Here is a 20,373-nt window from a genome sequence, read left to right as displayed (position 1 = left end):
TTGGTTTGATATGGTTGTCGTTTTTGTTTGAAATTTATTTTTGATAGTAAAATTATAAGTACATGAAATGAACAATTCAGTTTGTGTCTTAATCAGTTTGGTACTTTGGGCTGGGCCGTAAAAAAACTACGTAACTAATTTGTCAGTCACGGGAACGCAACGCACTGTACTCTGCCACTTCACTGTGTGAGTAAAGTGAGTTTGGGCCTTGAGCTGGGCCGTTAGCAAATGAATATTCACAGCCGCGTGAGATTAGAACTTACCCTATCTATCTCTCTCTCTCTCGAAGAAATCGTCAGACTCCTATAAAATGGTCACTTGTTTCGTACGGCCTTTCTTTACTCCCTTTAGAGAGATAGAGAGAGAGAGTGCGTGCGATTATCTTCTCTTTCTTCTTTGATTTATTTTCCTTTTTTTTTTTCTCTTTTTTTTTTCTTTTTTTTTTTTTTTTTTTTTTTTTTTTTCTTTTCTTTCATCTTCTTCTTACTTGATTTTGAACCCTAGCTTAAGGGGAAAAAAATCACAACTTTTTCTCGGGGAAACAAACAGATATTTTTATCTATCGCAGTGAGAAAGAAGCCACAAAAGAAAAAGAAAAAAAATGCAGAATCAAAGGCTGAAGCTGCAGCAGCAACAACAACAACAAGCTATGATTCAGCAAGCTATGATGCAACAACAACATCCTTCTCTTTATCATCCTGGTGTTATGCCTCCTCCTCAGGTCTTTTTTTTCATTTCATTGATCTGTTTTGGTTTTGTCTTTGCTTTTTGTTTTTTAATGCCTCATTCGTGATTAGGGTTTGTTTTGTTATTCCGATTCGTGGGTTTCCAATCACTGAGTTCTCTAACCTGGTCTTCTGAATCTCTGTCTCTCTTCTATGGGTAATTATCATTGTAAAGCTTTGAGTTTTTGATTGTGGGCTAAGGTTTAATTCGGTTTATGTGCTGATTTGTGTTTCTTGTGTTCAGTTTTTGCTGGCAATGGTAGAAAAGAGTGGTTTTGAGCAACTTGTTCTGTAATCATTTCTAAATGTTTGGTTATGCTATTATTGCAGATGGAGCCTTTGCCAAGTGGAAACCTTCCTCCTGGTTTTGATCCCAGTACTTGCCGTAGTGTGTGAGTGTTTTTATTTCTATGATTTGTTTTTGTGACATTGGAACCAAAGAGAAATGCTGAGTTTCAACCTGTTTTAATCGTTCTCTGGTATTGCAGGTATGCTGGCAACATTCACACGCAGGTCACGGAGGCTCTTCTTCAAGAGATTTTTGCAGGCGCTGGTCCTATTGAAAGCTGTAAACTCATCAGAAAGGATAAGGTTGAGTTTTGAAAACTGCCCCTGGTTTTTTTTTTTTTTTTTTTTCCAACGCTAAACTACTTACTGGAGCTAACTTCTAGACATGAATGTTTCCACACTTGCCAGTCATCATATGGATTTGTTCACTACTTCGATCGTAGATTTGCTGCTATGGCTATAATGACTCTTAACGGAAGGCATATGTAAGTATCTGACACTGGTACTCTATGCTTTTTTTATTCATTTTGTATGTTCCCTTCGATTGTAAGTAATACTGGATTTCGCAGATTTGGACAGCCTATGAAAGTTAATTGGGCGTATGCAACTGGTCAGAGGGAAGATACATCAAGTAAGTTAGGATTAGTACGGATTGATATTGCATTTTGTTCGCTTTTTCTTTGAGTGAGGCTGTGATGTTGAATGGTTTTGTTTACATGAAATGCAGGCCATTTCAACATTTTTGTTGGAGATCTCAGTCCAGAGGTTACTGATGCAGCATTGTTTGATAGCTTTGCTGCCTTCAATAGCTGCTCGTAAGTGCTTGGTTATATAAAAAAAAAAAATCTAGTTACACAACTTAGTTGTACCTATATATCACTATCGTGTTACAAGGTTTCTTTATTGATGAAGCTTATTTTTCTAAACACTCCATCATTATTCTTATGAAGGGATGCAAGAGTAATGTGGGACCAGAAAACTGGACGCTCAAGGGGCTTTGGGTTTGTTTCCTTCCGTAATCAGCAGGTTTTGTATTCTTTAAATCATTGGTGACTGTTGTTTTTAGCTCCATTCATGGATTTTTATTGATGTTTGAATGTTAAATTTGTTTTGCAGGATGCTCAAACTGCCATAAATGAGATGAATGGTAAGAATTATCTTGTAACAGCTTGTGGTATTATAGCTTTATCTTTATGGTTGCTTTTTGAACTTTGGTTTCTCCATGCTGATATTTTATGATGCATTTTGTTGTGTAATATTGTGGGCCAATCATGCTTTGCCTCTAGAATTGAGTTGTTATCTGAATTCCTAGCGCTTTCTTTTGTCAGTACTACAACCTTGGTTTGTTTTACTTCATCTCAGGTAAATGGTTAAGTAGCAGACAGATCAGATGCAACTGGGCGACAAAAGGTGCTACTTTTGGCGAAGACAAGCATAGCTCTGATGGAAAAAGTGTCGTGGAACTTACAAATGGCTCTTCAGGTTTTCATTTGATGACTGTGCAACTATTAAAATTTTCACACTCTTAAAAATGATCTTTTTGAAGATTACACTGATTAAACATTTGATTATGCAGAGGATGGTAGAGAGCTCGCAAATGAAGATGCCCCTGAAAACAATCCACAATATACAACTGTCTATGTAGGAAACCTCTCTCCAGAAGTAAGTTATCAACGTAACGAATTGCTCTACATAACACAGAGGCAGCACTTGTTTTTCTTTGGGCACCATGTGATAGTTGTCAATCTTGCAGGTAACTCAGCTTGATCTACACCGTCTATTTTATGCACTTGGCGCTGGAGTGATTGAAGAGGTCCGTGTCCAGCGGGACAAAGGGTTTGGTTTTGTGAGATATAACACTCATGAAGAGGCTGCTCTTGCTATCCAGATGGGCAACGCTCAGCCTTTCCTCTTTAGCAGACAGATAAAGGTACTAACTTTAGCTATGCTTACCTAGATCTAACTGTTGTTTCATCATTCTGACTTTCTCTGGAGAAGTGTTAGAACCCATTCCTTGTTTCTGTGATTAATTGCAGTGTTCGTGGGGAAGCAAACCAACTCCATCAGGCACAGCCTCAAACCCACTTCCCCCACCAGCCCCGGTCTCAGTCCCCACTCTATCTGCAATGGACCTTTTAGCCTATGAGAGACAACTGGCTATAGCTAAGATGCACCCTCAGGCTCAACATTCTCTAAGGCAAGGAGGTCTTGGAGTCAATGTAGCTGGAGCAAGTGCAACTATGTACGATGGTGGCTTTCAGAATGTAGCTGCGGCACATCAGCAGCTCATGTACTATCAGTAATAAACTCTGGTCCTAGCTCTTGTGATACTTTTTTTTTTCTTTCTCTTTCTTCCTTTCTTTTTAATTTTAAGTTTTTCTTGCTTTTTTTTTCTAGACCTGGTTCAAGAGTCTTTATGTATGTGTCTCTTATTAAAGCATTTGGTTTTTATTTATGTATGGAGAGCTTGATGCTCAGTTTGTAACCTATCGGTCTTACTTGGACTGAAAGCAAGCAATAAGATGACATCAAATAAAAGGGATTTAGTTTTGGGGATTTTATGTTGTTTGAGGTGTAGTACATGATGTATTGTTGTTCTGTAATGGTAGATTTGAATGAAACTACATTTGTCGGTTATTTATACAGTACAAAAGTTCTCTAGTTTCATTTATACTGAAGTAATTTGTCTGAAGCATAAATACAAATGAAAACACCACTTGTTAGATATTTGGAAGAGTTCGAATAATCGTTGTAATAGAAATGTAGGCTTTGTTTCAAGAGACATCAATTGAATACTGACCGTATCAGTAAATATTTACATAATTTACATGCATAGGTTACTTAAATGTTATTTACACAAAAACCTCGTAAGATTTTTCTCTCTCGGCTTTGTTCAACGGTCCAACGCGTTTATCACAATCCTGCATAGACATAGAGGGATTATATCAATGCAGTTAGATACGCAAAGGGTTTTTTCTTTTTTTTTTTCTTTTTCTTTTCTGATATATTAAAGTGATGGAGAAAATAACAAACCAATCATAAGTGGTGAGACTTGCGGCATTGTCTTCGCCAGAGGAAGGGATTTTACCGGCAGTGAATGGTCCCAAATCATCGCATGGTGTCCCAGCTGCATAATTTATGTTTTACCCAAACGTGAGTACTACATAAGTCTTATCTTTTTAAAATACTATAACGTTAATTTTGTAAATAGCATACCATTTACATACAATTCATTTTCTAACAATTAACGTTCATTAATACTACTTATATGAAAAAGACTCCGAAAAACACCAATCATTCTCTATTCTTTATTATCATTTACTGCTATTCACATACTCCAACTAACCAATCATGTAACATGAATTCCAATGCAAGAAACATAGGCTAAATCTTTCATTAACTAGAACTTTTAAACATTTTACCCGCGAAAACTCTCTAATTGTATTGTAATTAATCATTTTGATTAAGAGGAAAGAGGAGAGAAATAAGTACGGGTTAAAGGCGTCCCCGGGATGCTACATGACCCGGTGGGAGAACCCGAAACACGATTCGGATCCATTTTCAATTTACGAAGACCAAGGACATTGTTATTCCCCTTGGTCACCATTATGCTTCTGGTGACTTGATCGTTCGAGAGAGCAGGACGAGAAGATCGGACGGTGGATGATGATGAATTGTGCTTTCTCAATTTACCGAGACCATTGTCCGGCGTTGGTCCGGCCACCGTTTCATCCCACAGCTTGTGTAGGAACCCCATCCGATCAACAAATTTATCCAAAATATATAATATATATTTTTTGAATTAATTCCGGTTTTTATTTTACTGTCTCTATCTTCTCTTTTTTCTTCTGCCATGAAAATGGATTTTATAGAGGAAAGAACGAGAAAGAAAAGCATTGAATATTTTTAGTGAGGTTAATTATAAGCTTTGTCTTAATTAAGAAGATTTTAATTTAAGGATAAAAAGATGCTGACTAATCAATCAATTGTCTCTCTAATCTCATTCTACTAAGACATTGGCTATATTGTGTCTTCTTAACTTAGAATCACAAACTGCTAAATATTCAGGTTTCTTACTAAGAAAAGTCTCAAAATCTTTTTAGAATCACAGTGACTAAGAATTACAGAGGTTTCAAGATATTCAAGTTCAAACTTTTTTTTTTTAATTTGCCCATATTTCAGCCCAAAACGGATAACAACAACAACGAATATAACAAGAACATGATGATAATGATCAGAGTCATAAGAACTTAACTACATTTACACATCCCACAAGGCAGCAACAACAACAAGAACAACAACATGAAATCCTAAATCCAGCAATCTAGACAGCTTTTATCATAGCAAATATCAATAGGAACATTTTGTGTTTCAATTGTTTGTCAGCTACTTACATTGCCGTTATTCTTGACATTGCGATCATCATCATCATTATCATCATCATCATCATCATCATCATCATCATCAACGATCCTTCTATCTCCTCGCTGCCTGCTCCTCTCTTCCTCTTCTTGATTGCTCTGTGTTATCTCCAACTGAGTTTTCAAGAACTGCATTCTCTGCAATTCCATCTCTTTAGCGAACTTCATCCTCTCTTTTTCCAATTCCACCATTAGCTTAAGCTTAGCAGTCTCAGCTTTCTCATAAGCCTCCGTGAATCCGAGAATCGCCCTCGCCACATCTCCAACTCCACTCCCTTCACTCTTATCCACCTTCAACCTCTTTGGCAGCTGATACGAAACAGGTTGAGGCGGTGGCAAACTCTCAGCAGAATCAGGTGAAGCCTCAAGTTCAGGATCAGACTCAGACTCAGACTCAGTCTCAGAAGCACTTCGTTTCCTAAAATGCCAACGCATGGAATCAGAACCTCTCTTCAAATCCCCTCCTCCTTGAATCTGCGTCCCTTTAGCTTGCCGTTTAAACAGATGCGAACGGCTATTCACAAGACCTCCTCCCATAGGAGCCTTCTCTGAAGCTCTGGTAGTGATAGCTGTTGTAGTACTAGCACCAATCAAACTCTCAAGCTTCTTGAAGAAGACCCATTTACTAGGCCCATCACCAGAAGCAATCTTAGCCTTCTCTTGCTTATACTTCTTCTTGACAGTATCAATCCTGTTCTTACACTGTATATCAGTTTTAGGGTATTTGCATTGACGAGACTTGTTCACAATCTCAGCTACTTCTTTCCAATGTTGTTGCTTCAATGTTCCTTTACCTGGTTCAGAGAACCGATCTCCCCAAGCGTCGATTAGAACCTTCGTAGCTTCTTCGCTCCAACAATCGTCTCTTCCGCCGCCGCCACCACCGCTTCCTCCTCGTCCGTTTCTGTTACCGCTACCACCACCACCACCGGTTACAGCAGGAGTATGAACCACTAACGCTAAAGCGTTCCTAGACGGAGACTGAGACGAAACAGAAGCAGCCGTCGGTTTCTTCACAACGGCGACGGTAACGTCGTTTGTCGGCAAAATCGGCGGAGAGGGAGGAGCTTGTGGTGAAAGGGAAGAATCTCCCGGAGAATGAATCGACTGAATCTCGTCGTCTTCCTCCATCGCTTAGCTTGAATTTTTCAGAGAATCTGAGGAATTTTATGCCAAATTGTTTTGGATCTGAGATTCGTTCACCGGCGAGGGGATAAGGTCACCGGATAGGTGAAATCTCCGTTATTGACCCGATGGTTATGTTAAAAGACGAAAACACCCTTCAACTCCCTTTCTTTTAAAAATAAACGTGAAAGCGATTTCAGAAACCGTGAATATTCGATTTGGTTTTATTGGTAAATTAACATTATTGCTATAGCCTATATGGTATTTATTCTTTTGCCATTTTTATTAGAAGAATATTGAATATACACCCTGACAGCCGACGGATTATAAATTTAATTTTGTTCAATCTATATATATATATATATATATTTTTTTTTTAGTCGACAAAATGAATAAAAAACTAATATTATATTTACAAATTACAAATTTGAATTCATAATTTTTTTTTTTTTTTTTTTGTAAGCTCAAACCCGAAATAGAACAATGACATAAATTAAGTCCAGTGGACTAAAGGCCTGATATAACTGTGAAGGCCCAATAATAAAAAAGAGATTGATGATGGTAGGCGTGGAAGCTTTTTGGAAACAGCTCAAGATCACTAGTTCCTTCTAGAATTAAATCTCTGGAACGTTCTTGTGTCCTCGATATAATAAGAATGGAGCTTAATTTTCAAAACGCAACAAATCGAGAGAACACGAAGACGATTCAGTTAGAAAAGTTTGATACTTTTATTTTCCTGATTTCTGTTTTCCCCGGGAAAGTTTTCAGAATCGGAGAAAGAAAAAGAAAATGAGTGCTGTTGCGATAAACCACTTGTTCGGCTTTCCGGAGACGATCGAGAAGCTGATTCTCCCGATCCCTCGTTCCGGCGAAGGTAACAATACCGAGTCTCGAGTTGGAGGAGGAGGAGGAAGTAACAACATCCCAATCGACATTTTGGAATCTTCTAAAGAATACATATTTTATCTTGACATCCCCGGAATCTCAAAATCCGATATCCAGGTAATTACAAAACACCCACAGTAGTGTCAATTGGTTGTGAAATTTAGGATTTTTATTGATATACTTGTTTGGATAGGTGACTGTGGATGAAGAGAGGACGTTGGTGATTAAAAGTAATGGGAAGAGGAAGAGAGATGATGATGGTGAAGAAGGTTCTAAGTACATTAGACTTGAGAGGAGACTTGCTCAGAATCTTGTTAAGAAGTTCCGCTTACCGGAAGATGCTGACGTGTCTGCCGTTACGGCTAAGTATCAAGATGGGGTTTTGACTGTCACCGTTGGCAAGTTACCGCCGCAGCCACCTAAGCCTAAGACTGTTCAAATCGCTGTTTCTTGAGTATGGTTTCTTCTTCGTGTTTTTTGTTTGTGTCTGCTCTAGTTTGTTGTTTTTTTTTGGATCTGTAAGGACTCTGTTCTGTCTCATGTTTTCTGGTACATGTCAATAACCACAAGGTTGGATCTTTAAGGATTCTTGTTCCTTTGTAAAGCGGTTGTTTCAGTTTCCTTGTCTAGTTCCTTGTTAATTAAGAACAGATGATTTGTTGTGATGTGAGTATTATGATTAGTTTATTATGAGTCAAGCTCGATACTTTTGTTACCAAACCCAAAAAGAAAAAGAGATGTTTTAGGTTTTAGTAGCTCTTAAACTTCTTTTGGCTTTTCTCATGTATTGAAACCACAATCTTATATCATGAAGGAGCTAACTTCGTTAACTTGATATAGCCAATGATTCTCCATCTCTGATTCCATCTTCTTGATATAGCCAATGACTCTCAATTTTTCTCTGTCTAGGTCTCATGGCAGCCATAGCTTCTTGTATATCAGCTAAGATGACTGTAATGTCCAGAGGAAGGACCATAAGCTCCCTGAGATTTCGGTCCAGTCACTTCCGGATCTGCTCCCCATATCAAATGTCCGACATGAAGGTTCGCTTCTTGCGTCAAATGCTTACCGTCAAAGAAGATGTATTCTTCAGGCTTGGTGCATACATTGTCTACCGAGCAACCTGTCCCATTGAGAGATCCAGTTCCACAATAAGCAGCGATCCCTGTCTCGAATGCTGCATCATCACACAATATAAATGTCAAAGGTCTATGGTGGTCGATGATGATTGACGGATACATACATTATTGTAAGATACTTACTGTAAGTCTTAGACTTGATAACTCTGTTTTGGACCGAGCTGAAGAAGTCGTAAAACGAGTATTGGAAACCATTGAGTTCTCGTGAGAGTTTAACCATGAGCTGCAACAGGTTCTTGTTATGCAAAGCTGCCATTTCTGAAGGCAGTTTCACGCATTCTTGAACATCTCCGCTTGCTTGTTTCACGACTGGTAAGCAACCCAACGGTGGCAAGTTCTGCAACGCAAATTTCCGCCCTCCAGCTCCATAAAGCACCTGTAAAAAAATCAACTGATGAAAACAAATATAGAGGGGAAGAAAAAAACAGATCATCAAAGAGATGTAGCTGCTGAGAGTTTTAACCTTAATTTGTGATTCTATGGTAGTGATGACTTGATCCACAAAAGCTTGTTTCTCATCATCTGAGGGACTTGAATTATTCTTAGCATAGTTCAAGTAATCTTCAGAGCCAATGTAGAACAAGTAGATAGCTTCAGAACATGATTGATTTGTCCATTTGTTCTTGTTTTCCGAAAATTTACTCACTTGTTGTGACAGAGTCATCTGTACAAAACATTCAAAAGTATCTAAATCTTTTAATCTGAAATTCCTTAGAAAGTTGTCTTATAATTAAATTTCTACCATCAAGATTCAAGAGCCAAAAGCTTCAACCAATTATTATACTTATGCACTTGTTTCTAAATGTAACATTGATTTTTGTTTGCACCCAACCCAAGATTTGACTTGACTACAAACTTGATTCCAAAGTCATACAAAAAAACATAAAAATTATATATCCAACAATTAGCCCATCTCCATGACTCCATGGGAGTATCTAAGTTAGATACCTGCCCATTAGAATAAATTAAAAATGTTCTTTTAAAAAAATGAGAGAGAAGAGTTGAAAGGTTATCATCAGATAATTTAGGTATCTAAACCAATAAGGGTGTTCTTAGGCCTTAGCAATATAATTTAAAGAAGAACAAAAAAAACTGACCGTCTCCGGAGGAGAGCCGAGAACGGTGGCGTCAGCGACAGCGAAGTTAGCTCCGTGAGAAAAATCCGCCGTGGTTTGGAGAATCGGAGAGATATGAGGAATTCCCATGAAATCAGCTGCGGAAAAACAATAATAAAAAAAACAAAATATATATCAAATAAAATAAAAACCATAGTAGTCATAGATTCTTGAAGTGATCAGTTTAATCACCAAGATAATCCGGAACGATAGAACCATCGGACCACCGTCCCGTGGCTTGTCCTACGGTGACTCCATAAGGAGGAAAGCTTGCGTCAACTCTGTTCTGAGAGAGAAACTGTTTGTTTCCCGCGTCGTAAAGGCTATCACCGAACACGAACAGCGTCTGAGCAAAGGAGACGGTGGGGAAGTGAAGTAGAAGAAGAAGAAGTAGTAGAGTAGCGAAGAAGTGAGATTTGAGACTCGCCATTGATACATCGGAAAGACAGAGAGAGAGCTTCGACGTTGGTTACTTAGTTAGAAACCACGAAGAATGAAGGAATGAACGTAAACGCATTGATGAAGCCACGTGATCAACGTTTTTAATTTTAAAAAAAAAAAGAAAATTTACTACGTTATCCCTTTGGTGGTGGCATTATTTTACTAATTAGTCGACAAGAAAACAAAGTATTACACCATTTTAATGATGATAATTTCATTTTACATCCACTTACATGTTGTGAGCATATGTAAAAATCATTGTTTTATTTAGAAGAGTGTGTTGTGGTAGTACTTGTTTCGATCAAATATATATAATTTATACTCTCTTTGTGTCAAGTGATTTCACGATCGTTAACTTAACCTTGACATTAGAATCATTCGCGGAAACAAGCTAGTCGAGTATTAAAAGCACTCGTATTAAGTTAAGTATCATCAACTTTATACATATGTTCTTCGACCGAAACGACGTCTTGTCACGAGTTAACGAACCGTACCAGTGTACATCTGTCGCAATATATCCATCAAAGACAATTTCGCAATTGATCTCTAAATATTTTACGACTAAAACAACCCAATCCGATATATAGTTCGATCTTGACAACTTGGATTAGATAACATCGGAAAATAAATGATGAGTTGTAATCAATTGTTGACAAACAATCTTCCGTGAGTCGTGACATGTAAAATAGACATCACACTAACAAAAAGTAAATCATTCGCATGCCTCACACTAGCGTGCCGATTCAACATGTAAAATGGACACCAACATGATATAAACAGAAACTTTAGCCTTACGTTGAAGCAATGTATCTTATATATATATATATATATATATATGTTTGTTTGTCTCTTACAAGGAAAAACCTTAAATTAGGACTAATCTAACTGCATCCGCTTCCCGTTGAGCTTCAACCCCATTACAAAACCCTGAATTACCTTACCAAATAAATAAGTTGGCCACTTGGCATCCAATCATTTTTTTCGGTTCTAGAACTGAATCTACAGTCTTTCCTTCCTGTTACGGTTTCATGGCAACATATTTTTCATTTGACGTATTAATACTTAATAGTCAAATGAATATAATTACTTTTATTTTTCTTTTTATCCACACTTTTTTCGCCCTCCCAAAAATCATAAGAACCATGATACTGTTTTTTTTTTCCTTTTCTAAAAAAGCATTTAAAATCGGCAAATGGAAAAGAATATATATATATATATATATATATATGTACTGTATAAGTAATACTTCCAATATGGATTATGGAATGAAACTGAGCTATATTTGCTAACCAACGTAATATATATATATATATATATATGATAACTTATAATTATATAATTCTTCATGTATGACATTGTCCGACTAAGTGAATATTATAAGTTATCATACATGACGAATTCGAAAACGGCTACATGAATTACGTCAGGATTATAAATGTCATAGGTTTTTTTTTTTTTTTTTTTTTTTTTTTTCTATTTGGATGGATTTCATATATATATATATATTTTTTTTTGATAATATGGCTTTTCTTATATTCTTTAACCTTATTCTGAGTAATTGAATACTATTCCGTTAATCTGTGTATAGTTTTCTTTTGCCGTTAGAATTCATTTTCCCGCGCTATCGACTTGCACTCTATGAATTGTCAGCGCTACACATTATATTAAGGAAAATGAATGCAGAGATTGGCTCTTTTGAATACTACTAATAGATAACTTCAAAAGACGAGGTACATGATTTTCCTAGCTTGTCTAATTTTTACTTTTAATAGTAATCGAAAAATGTGGATACATGCATGCATGGACCGGTGGTGGTGGTCCTGGCGGACTTGGTGGTGGTAGTTGAGAACTAAAAAATGTGAATCACATAGCAGTTTCCTCTTAACTTACATGTTGTTCTTCATGAGTACAAGTCTTATATTCTAACTAATAATTTATGGGAAAATTGGAAATAAAGGATCACTAAAAAAAAAATTGTCCATCTATACATTTTTTTAAAATGGTCATTTTTACCTAAAATATCCATAGAAATTGAAAAACTCAAATTTAACAAGTTTTAAAATGTGAAATATAGGAAAATAAGTAGATATACAATAATAGAGGTAATATTATTTTTTACAAAAAAAAAAAATTATATAAGTTGTTTTTTTTATGGATAAAATTTGATATAAAAATTTTAGAAAACGTTTTCTGTTGTTCTGAAAATTTAAGATGATGTGTTCTAACATTTTGTACATGTTATACTAAATTCAGGAATAGTTTATGTTCTAAATAGTTTAGGGGCCCGGAATTCTAAATTCTACAAAATTCAGAACTTGTATTCTATGGTTTACTCTATGTTCTAAACATTTTAGTATAATCTTTCTACGGTTTACTCTATGCTCTAAAATCGTTAGAATATGTGTTATTCTTTTTACTCTATCTCTAAGAAAATTAGTTGACATCTACTACCAAAAAGTAGATTGTATACTCTGAAACTTTTAGTGATTGCTAAATATAGAAAGTGAATCTATATATAATAGCAAACCCACTTTCTTGTGCCATCTTTAATCCAACGGATGAGAATTGTTCTATTATTCCATCTAACGGTTGATATTTATTAATGTTCTAAGAGTTGCAAATCTTTTTCCTCCAAATAATTGTGTCTTTTTGTCGTACCCCCATCTTTTTAAAATCGTACCTTTTAATTGTTGCATCTATTCGTCGTATCTCCATCTTTTAAAAATCCCACTTATATGGAATACAAAAGCAAGTTTCAAATTTATCGTTTTCAGAGTATTTTTAAAAGTTAAAAATAAAATCAAAGAATTGTTTTATTGGAGTGTTTTTAAATTAACCTGCATCAATCTCTATATCAAGGTATGTTTATAAACTTGTTAGTGTCCATCCTGAAAAATTGGTTTTGTTCTCATATATAGATTATAGATTAAAGGAAATCTGGTTTTTCTTAAGTGTTCTGTTTGTCTACATGTTGTCCGTTAGATAATTTTATAATAGCAAACCCATTTTTTAGACACTGTTGACATCATATTTTAAATCCAACAGATAAAATTATTTTATTTTCTCATCCAACGGTTTAGATCTAAGATGATGTCATTAATTTATTAAATGAAAAGGCACTTCTCTTCCTTCCCCAAATCGTCGCTTCTCTTTGTTTAGCCCTCCGAATCAACGCTTCTCTATGTAAAAAAACCTGTTCAATTGCCTCTTTTCAGATCTATATATTTGGAATTCGTTTAATCATTTTAGCCCTCCTTGGAAACTTCATATTCCTTATCCTTGATTATCGTTAATTACGTTGTGACATTACTTATCGTGTATATATAGTTTATGTGTTTGACTTTTTGGTTCGTATTTTGTGGTATCACCGTTATTAGCGCTTGTAGTATTGCCTATTAATTTAGTATTGGCTTTTGGTTAAGAAAACTTTATTCTTTGGAACGTTATGTTCGTACATGATAATTAAATTCCTAAGAGGTGTGCATTGTATATATTGCCGGTAGATTTTGATATGGGTAATGATATAATGAAGAAAGATTTTTTCTTGGAATGCTATGTAACAACGGAAGAATTGGGTTGTTAAAATGGTGGATTGTTCATAGTAAAAGGGTCATCCATTATGATGTGTGATTAATTCGCTGTCTTACCATCTCGCATTTTCATATCTTTCGTTTTATTCACTCTTCTGCAATAGTAAGGAATGACAATATAGCACAAGGGGGCGGAATCTAAAATATTGTGTCATGATCGGTGGCCATATTAGATTTGTTATGAGAAGTTTTTTTTCGTACATAATTCTAGCTAGGAAGAGTCTGTTAACTCCGTTTCGGATTGAACACACCGTAAGTGCCACTCGCCACTGTTGCTATTCTTACAACTGCCCCGTTAGTATTCTGATAGCTGGGCTTACAAAGTCCAATTTGCTTAATCAATATCTTAAAACGCATTCGATCTTCGTTCTAGACTCCTTTGAGCAAGCATCATTTCGCAAAATATTGGTTAGTATTTTCCCTGAATGTAAAACCTACACATCTCTCGTGCCCATTGTTACGTCTGCTATTTTGTTGAGATTGTAATTCATAGGTGTCTAATTCTCTTAGTCACCAATTTTTTACATTTAAAGTGGGCGTTGTTTTGAGAAACTATTGACGTTACAATTATATCGTAAACAATGTGGCATATTGATTAGGAAAAATGATCGTAGTTGGTGTCTATATGTTTACGTTATGGTAGAAAGGCTATTGTATAATGTAGTTGAAGATCCTCTACACACGTGTGCTGGACTTTTTCTTTTTTTTTGGAAGATGGTATAAGCAAAAAAATCAATCAGGACGAGTTGTATACCTACCAATAAAATATATATAACAAAATTCAAGGTGAGGTATGCATATGTTTCTTTATTTTTTTGTTACATCATCCCAGCGAATGTTCTGGCTATAAGCCGTTTGTATGTTTTGAGATGCAGCCATTGGTTTTTCTTTTTTAATCTCTTTCCATTACATAGTGCTTTCAATTAAAACAACTTAACTCTTCAATTTTGAATGTTTATAGTTTGTAAATCAATGGGATGATATCGTGAACATTGCTTCTAATCTGCTAACAAATAATAAAAAGAAGTTTTAGATTTGTTACATCGTCGTCACAACAGCTGAGACACAACTACATCGTTTATGGTCTTTGTAAACAAACAAAAAAAGACAGTTTAATGCCTCTTTGTGTTCAAAAAATGCTAGCCATACCAAAGGCTTCGTCATCTTCAATGGTTGTGACTCATCATATATGTCTTCCTTCGTAATATATCTTAAGTTGGGGTGTAGGCGTGTAATCACCACCTCTCTATTCACCATTACCCCCACGGCTTCAAGCCTTCAACTCTCATTGAAATAAGACATGTTATCCGAACGTGTTGGTTACACACGCTCCTACTTAATTTCTTCTTATTCTCCATTGTCCAAAAAATAAATATAACTATGGCCCTGATTGGTAACGGCTGTTACTTATGACTGTAAAGACTTTAACTATAAAATTTTAGCTGTAGAGAATTTGGCTGTAGATGCTTTAACTGTAGAAACTTTAAAAACTTTAACTGTTAAAATTTGATTGGTAACAAATACTTTTAAAGCGATAGCTGTTACTTTTATTATTAAAATATATTGAAATGATGATATTAATGATAATAATGATAATAAAAATAATTATTATTGAATGGATCTTAAAAAAAGAGAATAAAATAAAAAAAATTAATTTATAAAAATAAAATTATGTAATATATATATATATATAAACTTGTGGAGAAATTTTAAATATAATGGAAAGAAAAAAAATAAAGTTTTTATATTTGTTTAATTTTAAAGCCTGAATTTGAGGCTTTAAAAATTTTGAGAAAACAACGGAGAGGAAAAAAAAAGTGACTTACAAAGCTTTAAAAAAAATAAAAGTAAAAAAAGTCTGATTGGCAAATTATTGGCTGTCAAGTCTTTTATTTTTTTTAAGTCTTAAAAGTTTTGTGCCAATCGGGCCTATATTCATTTTTTAAAAAAAATCTATTTTTGTTTACAGAGTCCAATAGTTTTTTTTTATATTTTAATTATCATAAGTGGAAGTAATTTTAAAAATGTGATGAAACAATGATTTACACAAACATGATTTTTTAAAATTTTTGAAAGACATTATCCCACTGCTACCACATGTTTTGATTCTCGAATGCGATTTCTAAAGATATTATGTTTGGACACACATTGGAAAGTTTTTGAAAACTTAAAAACTAGAAATAATTTAAGATACAAATATATAGGGATATATGATATATAACTTTATATAAATTAAATTAGTAAGGAAAAAGAGGGATTAAATTTCCAATATTATATATATATATATATTTCTTAGATCCAGCAATAAATTAGAATAACTAGCAAAATATAGTATTTCATTCAAAAATCCAAACTTAAGTAATGAGTCTATGGCGTAGTTGTGGTAAAAGGATTCAAAAGAAGGTTTTTTTATTCTGTTTCTAAAAGATTCATGAAACAGTCACGAAAAACTTAATCATTCAGAGGGGAGGAGGGAACAAACCAAATTTTGAATCACAAATTAAATATACAATTAAATGTGGTGAGAACTGAGAAAAAAAAGAGATGATGCTTCACTTAAGACGTTAACAAACTAAAAGACACATCCTTTGGTTTATTGAATTTTAGCAAATTTTCCAGAAAAAAAACAACAGCCCTTAGATTAAGAAAAAAACAATCCTCAACCGTTGGGTTATAAAGATTGTTTATAATAGCAAACCCATATTAAGTCTAAATATAATAGCAAACTTATTTTTAGAGGGTCAATTTAAATCTAACATATGAGATTGTTTTTATTATTTCATGTAACGGTTTAGATTTGTTAATGATTTCAAAAGTTGTAATATTTTGATCCAACAATTGTGTTTCTTCATTTTATCCCAGCTTTCAATCTTCGCACTTGTTAGTTTATACCTTTTTGTTTCACACCTCTTTGTTTTCACACCTCTTTGTTTGTACTTTGTATATATAGATTTTTTGGACCTTGAAAATAGTTTTTATTTCTCTGAGTATTGTTTCACACCTCAGAGATAGTGGAGTATATATAGGGAAATTTAGGCTAAAGTGTCAATTTCATCATTTTAAAAAGAAATTAACTGGTGAGCATCTTAAAATTTAAGTGAACATATTTCATACATCTTTTTATATATATATATTTTCCTCTTGATTGATGAAACACTAAAAGAAATTTTAGATTTTCTTTTTGCTTTATTGAAAAATAAATTTCTAATAAGTACATATGTATATTGTTAATTCAGATTTTTATTTTAACGTATAAGAGTTTAATTAGTTGGACAACATGCATTACTATCATGGCATTGTATTGGCAATATGCTCAAATTGAGTATGTATATGGCTACATAGTATATATACTATAACATCAATTGTAACTTAAAACGAGCAGTAGAGCATATATATACAAATCTGTTTATGTTTCTATTTTTTCTCACATATGATTTGTGTTTTGTTCATATTGTACACTTTATATGAATCTTGATTTAAAGTTGATAAATGAGATCATGACTTTGGAACATTTCTATTTTTGCTGATAGATGTCCCTATATATGTCGGGCTAAAACATAATTAACAATAGAGTTTGTAGTTTTCTTTTGGGTGCAAGATATAGTTATAACAAAATTAAGATGTGGTTACAAATTAAGATCTTTTTGCCAAGCTAACGACTGCAGTGTGGAGGAAGCTAGGAAAAAATGTTAGGCACTCCCAATTTATGTATATACTCCTTAGAATTCTCCTATTTCGTGCAAAGATTTAACTTATCTAGCTTATTATTATTATTATTTTTGTCAAAATAGCCGATGATGAGCACATCCAAATAAAAAGTGATTAAGATTATAAAAAGTTATAAAAATATATTTTTAACAAAACTTTATAAATCAGAAAAATGAATAGCCGTAAAACCAGTTTAGAAATTCTACAACCGAAATACTCTCAATGAGAGAATTATTATCAAATTTCCTCTATAAAACATGACTTAGCAATGTTAATATCTTTAAACTTTCATTTTCCCGTGCGGCAACGCACGGGCCCGCTTCCTAGTATTTAGAATAGAAAACTCAATATTTATCTAATAATTAGGTAAGATCGTAATTATTTGTTAAGATTGTGTTCTACGAAATTTAGAAATAGTTGTCTAACGATTTTAGAAAATTTTAAAACAACCTTAATCGTTTAGTGCACTAGCTTATGGTGTGTAAAACCGTTTTGTCCCATTTTTTTTCACCATTTTCGAGCCATGGCAATGCACATCGATGTTAAGAGTGGTGTGTGGAGATTGTTTGACAATCATATTCAAAATCACATAATAATATATACAAAAACAAGTTACATATAAACACCACCCACTCAATTCTCCTCCTCTCTCCCACAACAAACTAAAAAGTACTCATCAACAAAAAAAAAAAAAAAAAAAACAACTCGTTTAAAATAAACGTTCGTTAATTAAAAACCTTATTACTAAAACAAACATTAAACATCTCTTTCTCCTTCTCTCTCAATATCTAAAATGTAGGTACAAGTCCAAACCCACTAAAGATACCTCCATGGGCAACCGCATCGTTGCTCTCACTCGTATCCGTCCGCTTCGCAAACCTCCCCTTGATCCTCGGTCTCATCTCAGCGTACGCTTTACGTGAATCATACCTTATGGTCTTCTCAAACTTCCTGTTCTTTCTCTTCTCTCTGTACCTCATCACCCTCGCCTCTCTCTCAGCCGACGTCAACGGTACAGCCCTCTGACTCCCCGGATCAGCTCCACTTGTTGCAGAACCACCGTAAGGATATGAAACATCAGCCACGGATCCACCATCTGGCACCACTCCCACTTCCATCGACGATGATGAGACCTGCAATAACAACCATAAGTATCAAAAACAACTCTTTAACTTAGCCTATGCATGTTCCGATTAAATTAACAATATTGACAAACATTAGATAATTACAGATTAATTAATACATGTTTTAGGGTTTTCATTCTTTGGGCGTATAAACCTCTAAATCGATTAGAGGTTTCCATCACTTTGGTTTTTCTTTTTAAATTTTGTTAATTATTTACTGTATTTTCGTATTTTAGTTTGGTTTAAAAAAGTAGAGATAAAACTGAGTTTTTATTATTATAAAGCCTATTTCACCAAACCTAAAAAAAATAAAGTATATATGGACATTTTTTTGAAAAAAACATCCTTTTTTCCAATTTCCTCATAATTTATCAATAATGCAAAACTAATTTAGTTACGCTTTCTGTTGTCGCAACTTAACCCGTGATTTTGGGGTTTCTCCCTTAAAGCATGCTCATTGGTTACACCGTTGGGATGTCTTTTTTTTTAATAATAAATTAAAAAAAAAGAAAGTTTTAATCGTAATTATTTTGTGATTTGTGTCTCTGCCTAGACCACTTTAGATATCCAGAGAGACACCTACGTGTCAATAATGCATTGGTTTGTTTTTTTTCTTCTCTTTTTTTTTTTCGTTTTTTCATTTCTCTCTCTCACGATACGAACGAGAAAAAAACTTCTTCGCATGAATCAATTTATCAAAATCAATGAGAACAAATCAATTGATTTGTAATGTGTAAAGATTGAATGAATTATGTGTGTGTTATTTACGGCTGCCTCATGGCTTATTTATACAGACTCGATCAACTCGACAAACCCTAAACAAAGAGTGCTGACCAAGCAACTATACACAAGTCGGCTAAACAGTTACATCGAGGCCCAATATACATATGCAGCCCAATACTCCCCCTCAAGATGGAGCGTGAAGATTACAAACGCCCAACTTGGACATTAAAACAGTAACCTGAACTTTGCCTAAAGCCTTTGTTAAAAGATCCGCCAATTTCTCCTTAGTATCGATGTGGGCAGTTGTAAGAACTCCACTTTTAATAGCATCACGTACCCGATGACAATCGATCTCTATGTGCTTTGTTCTTTCATGAAAAACAGGATTAGCAGGAATATAAAGAGCAGACTTACTATCACAAAAGAGACGAGAAGGAGCAGTTGGTGGGAAACCCAAATCTTTAAATAGTTGTCACAACCACATTATCTCGCGCGTAGCAATAGACATGGCACGATACTCCGCCTCACAAGACGATTGTGACATCACCTTTTGCTTCTTAGTCTTCCAAGAGATTGGAGAGCCACCAAACAAAGCGACATAGGCAGTTAAAGAACGATGAGATAACGGACATGTACCCCAGTCAACATCACAATAAACCGAGAGTTCCAGATCCGTACGGGAACTAAGTAAAATACCTTGCCCCGCTGTTCCTTTAAGATACTTGACTACTCGCAACGCAACCTCCAAGTGCCTCTCTCGCGGCTTTTGCATAAATTGGGACAAAGATCAGGTCGAGTATTAGCAAGATAGATAAGACGACCCACTAGTCGTCGATATGATGCAGGCTCCTGGAGGTAAGGACTCGTATCAGAAGCTAAATGATAATTTTGTTCCATTGGTGTAACCGATGGCCGAGAACCAAGCAACCCTGTTTCACTTACAATATCCAAAGCATAATACCGTTGTGTTAACCTAAAACCTTCTTCATTACGGGCAATCTCAATGCCGAGGAAGTATTTAAGCTTCCCCAAATCCTTCATACGAAAACACTCCCCAAGAAACGTTTTAAATTTGCGAATGGCGTCCCC

General features: G+C 34.8%; 4 protein-coding genes, 1 long non-coding RNA gene and 1 pseudogene across 6 annotated transcripts; 3 read left to right on the top strand and 3 right to left on the bottom strand.

The window, feature by feature from the left end:
* Positions 1-285: 285 nt before the first annotated feature.
* LOC104778342 (oligouridylate-binding protein 1A) lies at positions 286-3,569 on the top strand. The gene is made up of 12 exons (XM_087507109.1): positions 286-721; positions 1,056-1,117; positions 1,214-1,316; positions 1,422-1,498; positions 1,583-1,644; positions 1,741-1,828; positions 1,964-2,039; positions 2,130-2,160; positions 2,376-2,495; positions 2,590-2,675; positions 2,767-2,943; positions 3,050-3,569. The coding sequence occupies exons 1-12, from the start codon at positions 602-604 to the stop codon at positions 3,314-3,316; spliced, it is 1,269 nt and encodes a 422-aa protein (XP_087363235.1). The 5' UTR covers positions 286-601; the 3' UTR covers positions 3,317-3,569.
* Positions 3,570-3,781: 212 nt separating this feature from the next.
* LOC104778339 (dormancy-associated protein homolog 4-like) lies at positions 3,782-4,869 on the bottom strand. Its single transcript, XM_010502768.3, has 3 exons — positions 4,506-4,869; positions 4,047-4,140; positions 3,782-3,934 (listed from the first exon to the last, which is right to left on the bottom strand). Exons 1-3 carry the CDS (start codon positions 4,768-4,770, stop codon positions 3,907-3,909), a joined length of 387 nt encoding a protein of 128 aa, XP_010501070.1. The 5' UTR covers positions 4,771-4,869; the 3' UTR covers positions 3,782-3,906.
* Positions 4,870-5,153: 284 nt separating this feature from the next.
* LOC104778338 (trihelix transcription factor ASIL1) lies at positions 5,154-6,790 on the bottom strand. Its single transcript, XM_010502767.3, has one exon. The coding sequence runs from the start codon at positions 6,563-6,565 to the stop codon at positions 5,396-5,398; it is 1,170 nt and encodes a 389-aa protein (XP_010501069.2). The 5' UTR covers positions 6,566-6,790; the 3' UTR covers positions 5,154-5,395.
* Positions 6,791-7,146: 356 nt separating this feature from the next.
* On the top strand, positions 7,147-8,109 carry LOC104778336 (17.4 kDa class III heat shock protein). Its single transcript, XM_010502764.2, has 2 exons — positions 7,147-7,561; positions 7,638-8,109. The coding sequence occupies exons 1-2, from the start codon at positions 7,349-7,351 to the stop codon at positions 7,896-7,898; spliced, it is 474 nt and encodes a 157-aa protein (XP_010501066.2). The 5' UTR covers positions 7,147-7,348; the 3' UTR covers positions 7,899-8,109.
* On the bottom strand, positions 7,680-10,247 carry LOC104778337 (inactive GDSL esterase/lipase-like protein 25; annotated as a pseudogene). Its single transcript, XR_015594617.1, has 5 exons — positions 9,891-10,247; positions 9,681-9,796; positions 9,047-9,247; positions 8,707-8,959; positions 7,680-8,621 (listed from the first exon to the last, which is right to left on the bottom strand). The product of XR_015594617.1 is annotated as an inactive GDSL esterase/lipase-like protein 25 (transcript).
* LOC147947897 (uncharacterized) lies at positions 8,578-9,056 on the top strand. The gene is made up of 2 exons (XR_015594618.1): positions 8,578-8,707; positions 8,816-9,056. It is a non-coding gene; the product is annotated as an uncharacterized LOC147947897 (long non-coding RNA).
* Positions 10,248-20,373: the final 10,126 nt, after the last annotated feature.

The sequence above is a fragment of the Camelina sativa genome, chromosome 3 (genome assembly GCF_030686135.1).
Source record: "Camelina sativa cultivar CO46 ecotype springtype chromosome 3, ASM3068613v1".
Lineage (NCBI taxonomy): Eukaryota > Viridiplantae > Streptophyta > Magnoliopsida > Brassicales > Brassicaceae > Camelina > Camelina sativa.
This window is presented reverse-complemented; position numbering and strand designations above follow the sequence as displayed.

Bases quoted from the DNA above. Each gene is read 5' to 3' on its own strand.
- LOC104778342 (XM_087507109.1), top strand. From the start codon at position 602: ATGCAGAATCAAAGGCTGAAGCTGCAGCAGCAACAACAACAACAAGCT. The intron at 2,496-2,589 runs GTTTTCATTTGA...TTGATTATGCAG, and splicing joins ACTTACAAATGGCTCTTCAG to AGGATGGTAGAGAGCTCGCA. The intron at 2,944-3,049 runs GTACTAACTTTA...GATTAATTGCAG, and splicing joins TCTTTAGCAGACAGATAAAG to TGTTCGTGGGGAAGCAAACC.
- LOC104778339 (XM_010502768.3), bottom strand. From the start codon at position 4,770: ATGGGGTTCCTACACAAGCTGTGGGATGAAACGGTGGCCGGACCAACG. The intron at 4,141-4,505 runs GTACTTATTTCT...TAAATTATGCAG, and splicing joins CCCGGGGACGCCTTTAACCC to CTGGGACACCATGCGATGAT. The intron at 3,935-4,046 runs GTTTGTTATTTT...ATGTCTATGCAG, and splicing joins AGTCTCACCACTTATGATTG to GATTGTGATAAACGCGTTGG.
- LOC104778338 (XM_010502767.3), bottom strand. From the start codon at position 6,565: ATGGAGGAAGACGACGAGATTCAGTCGATTCATTCTCCGGGAGATTCT.
- LOC104778336 (XM_010502764.2), top strand. From the start codon at position 7,349: ATGAGTGCTGTTGCGATAAACCACTTGTTCGGCTTTCCGGAGACGATC. The intron at 7,562-7,637 runs GTAATTACAAAA...TTGTTTGGATAG, and splicing joins TCTCAAAATCCGATATCCAG to GTGACTGTGGATGAAGAGAG.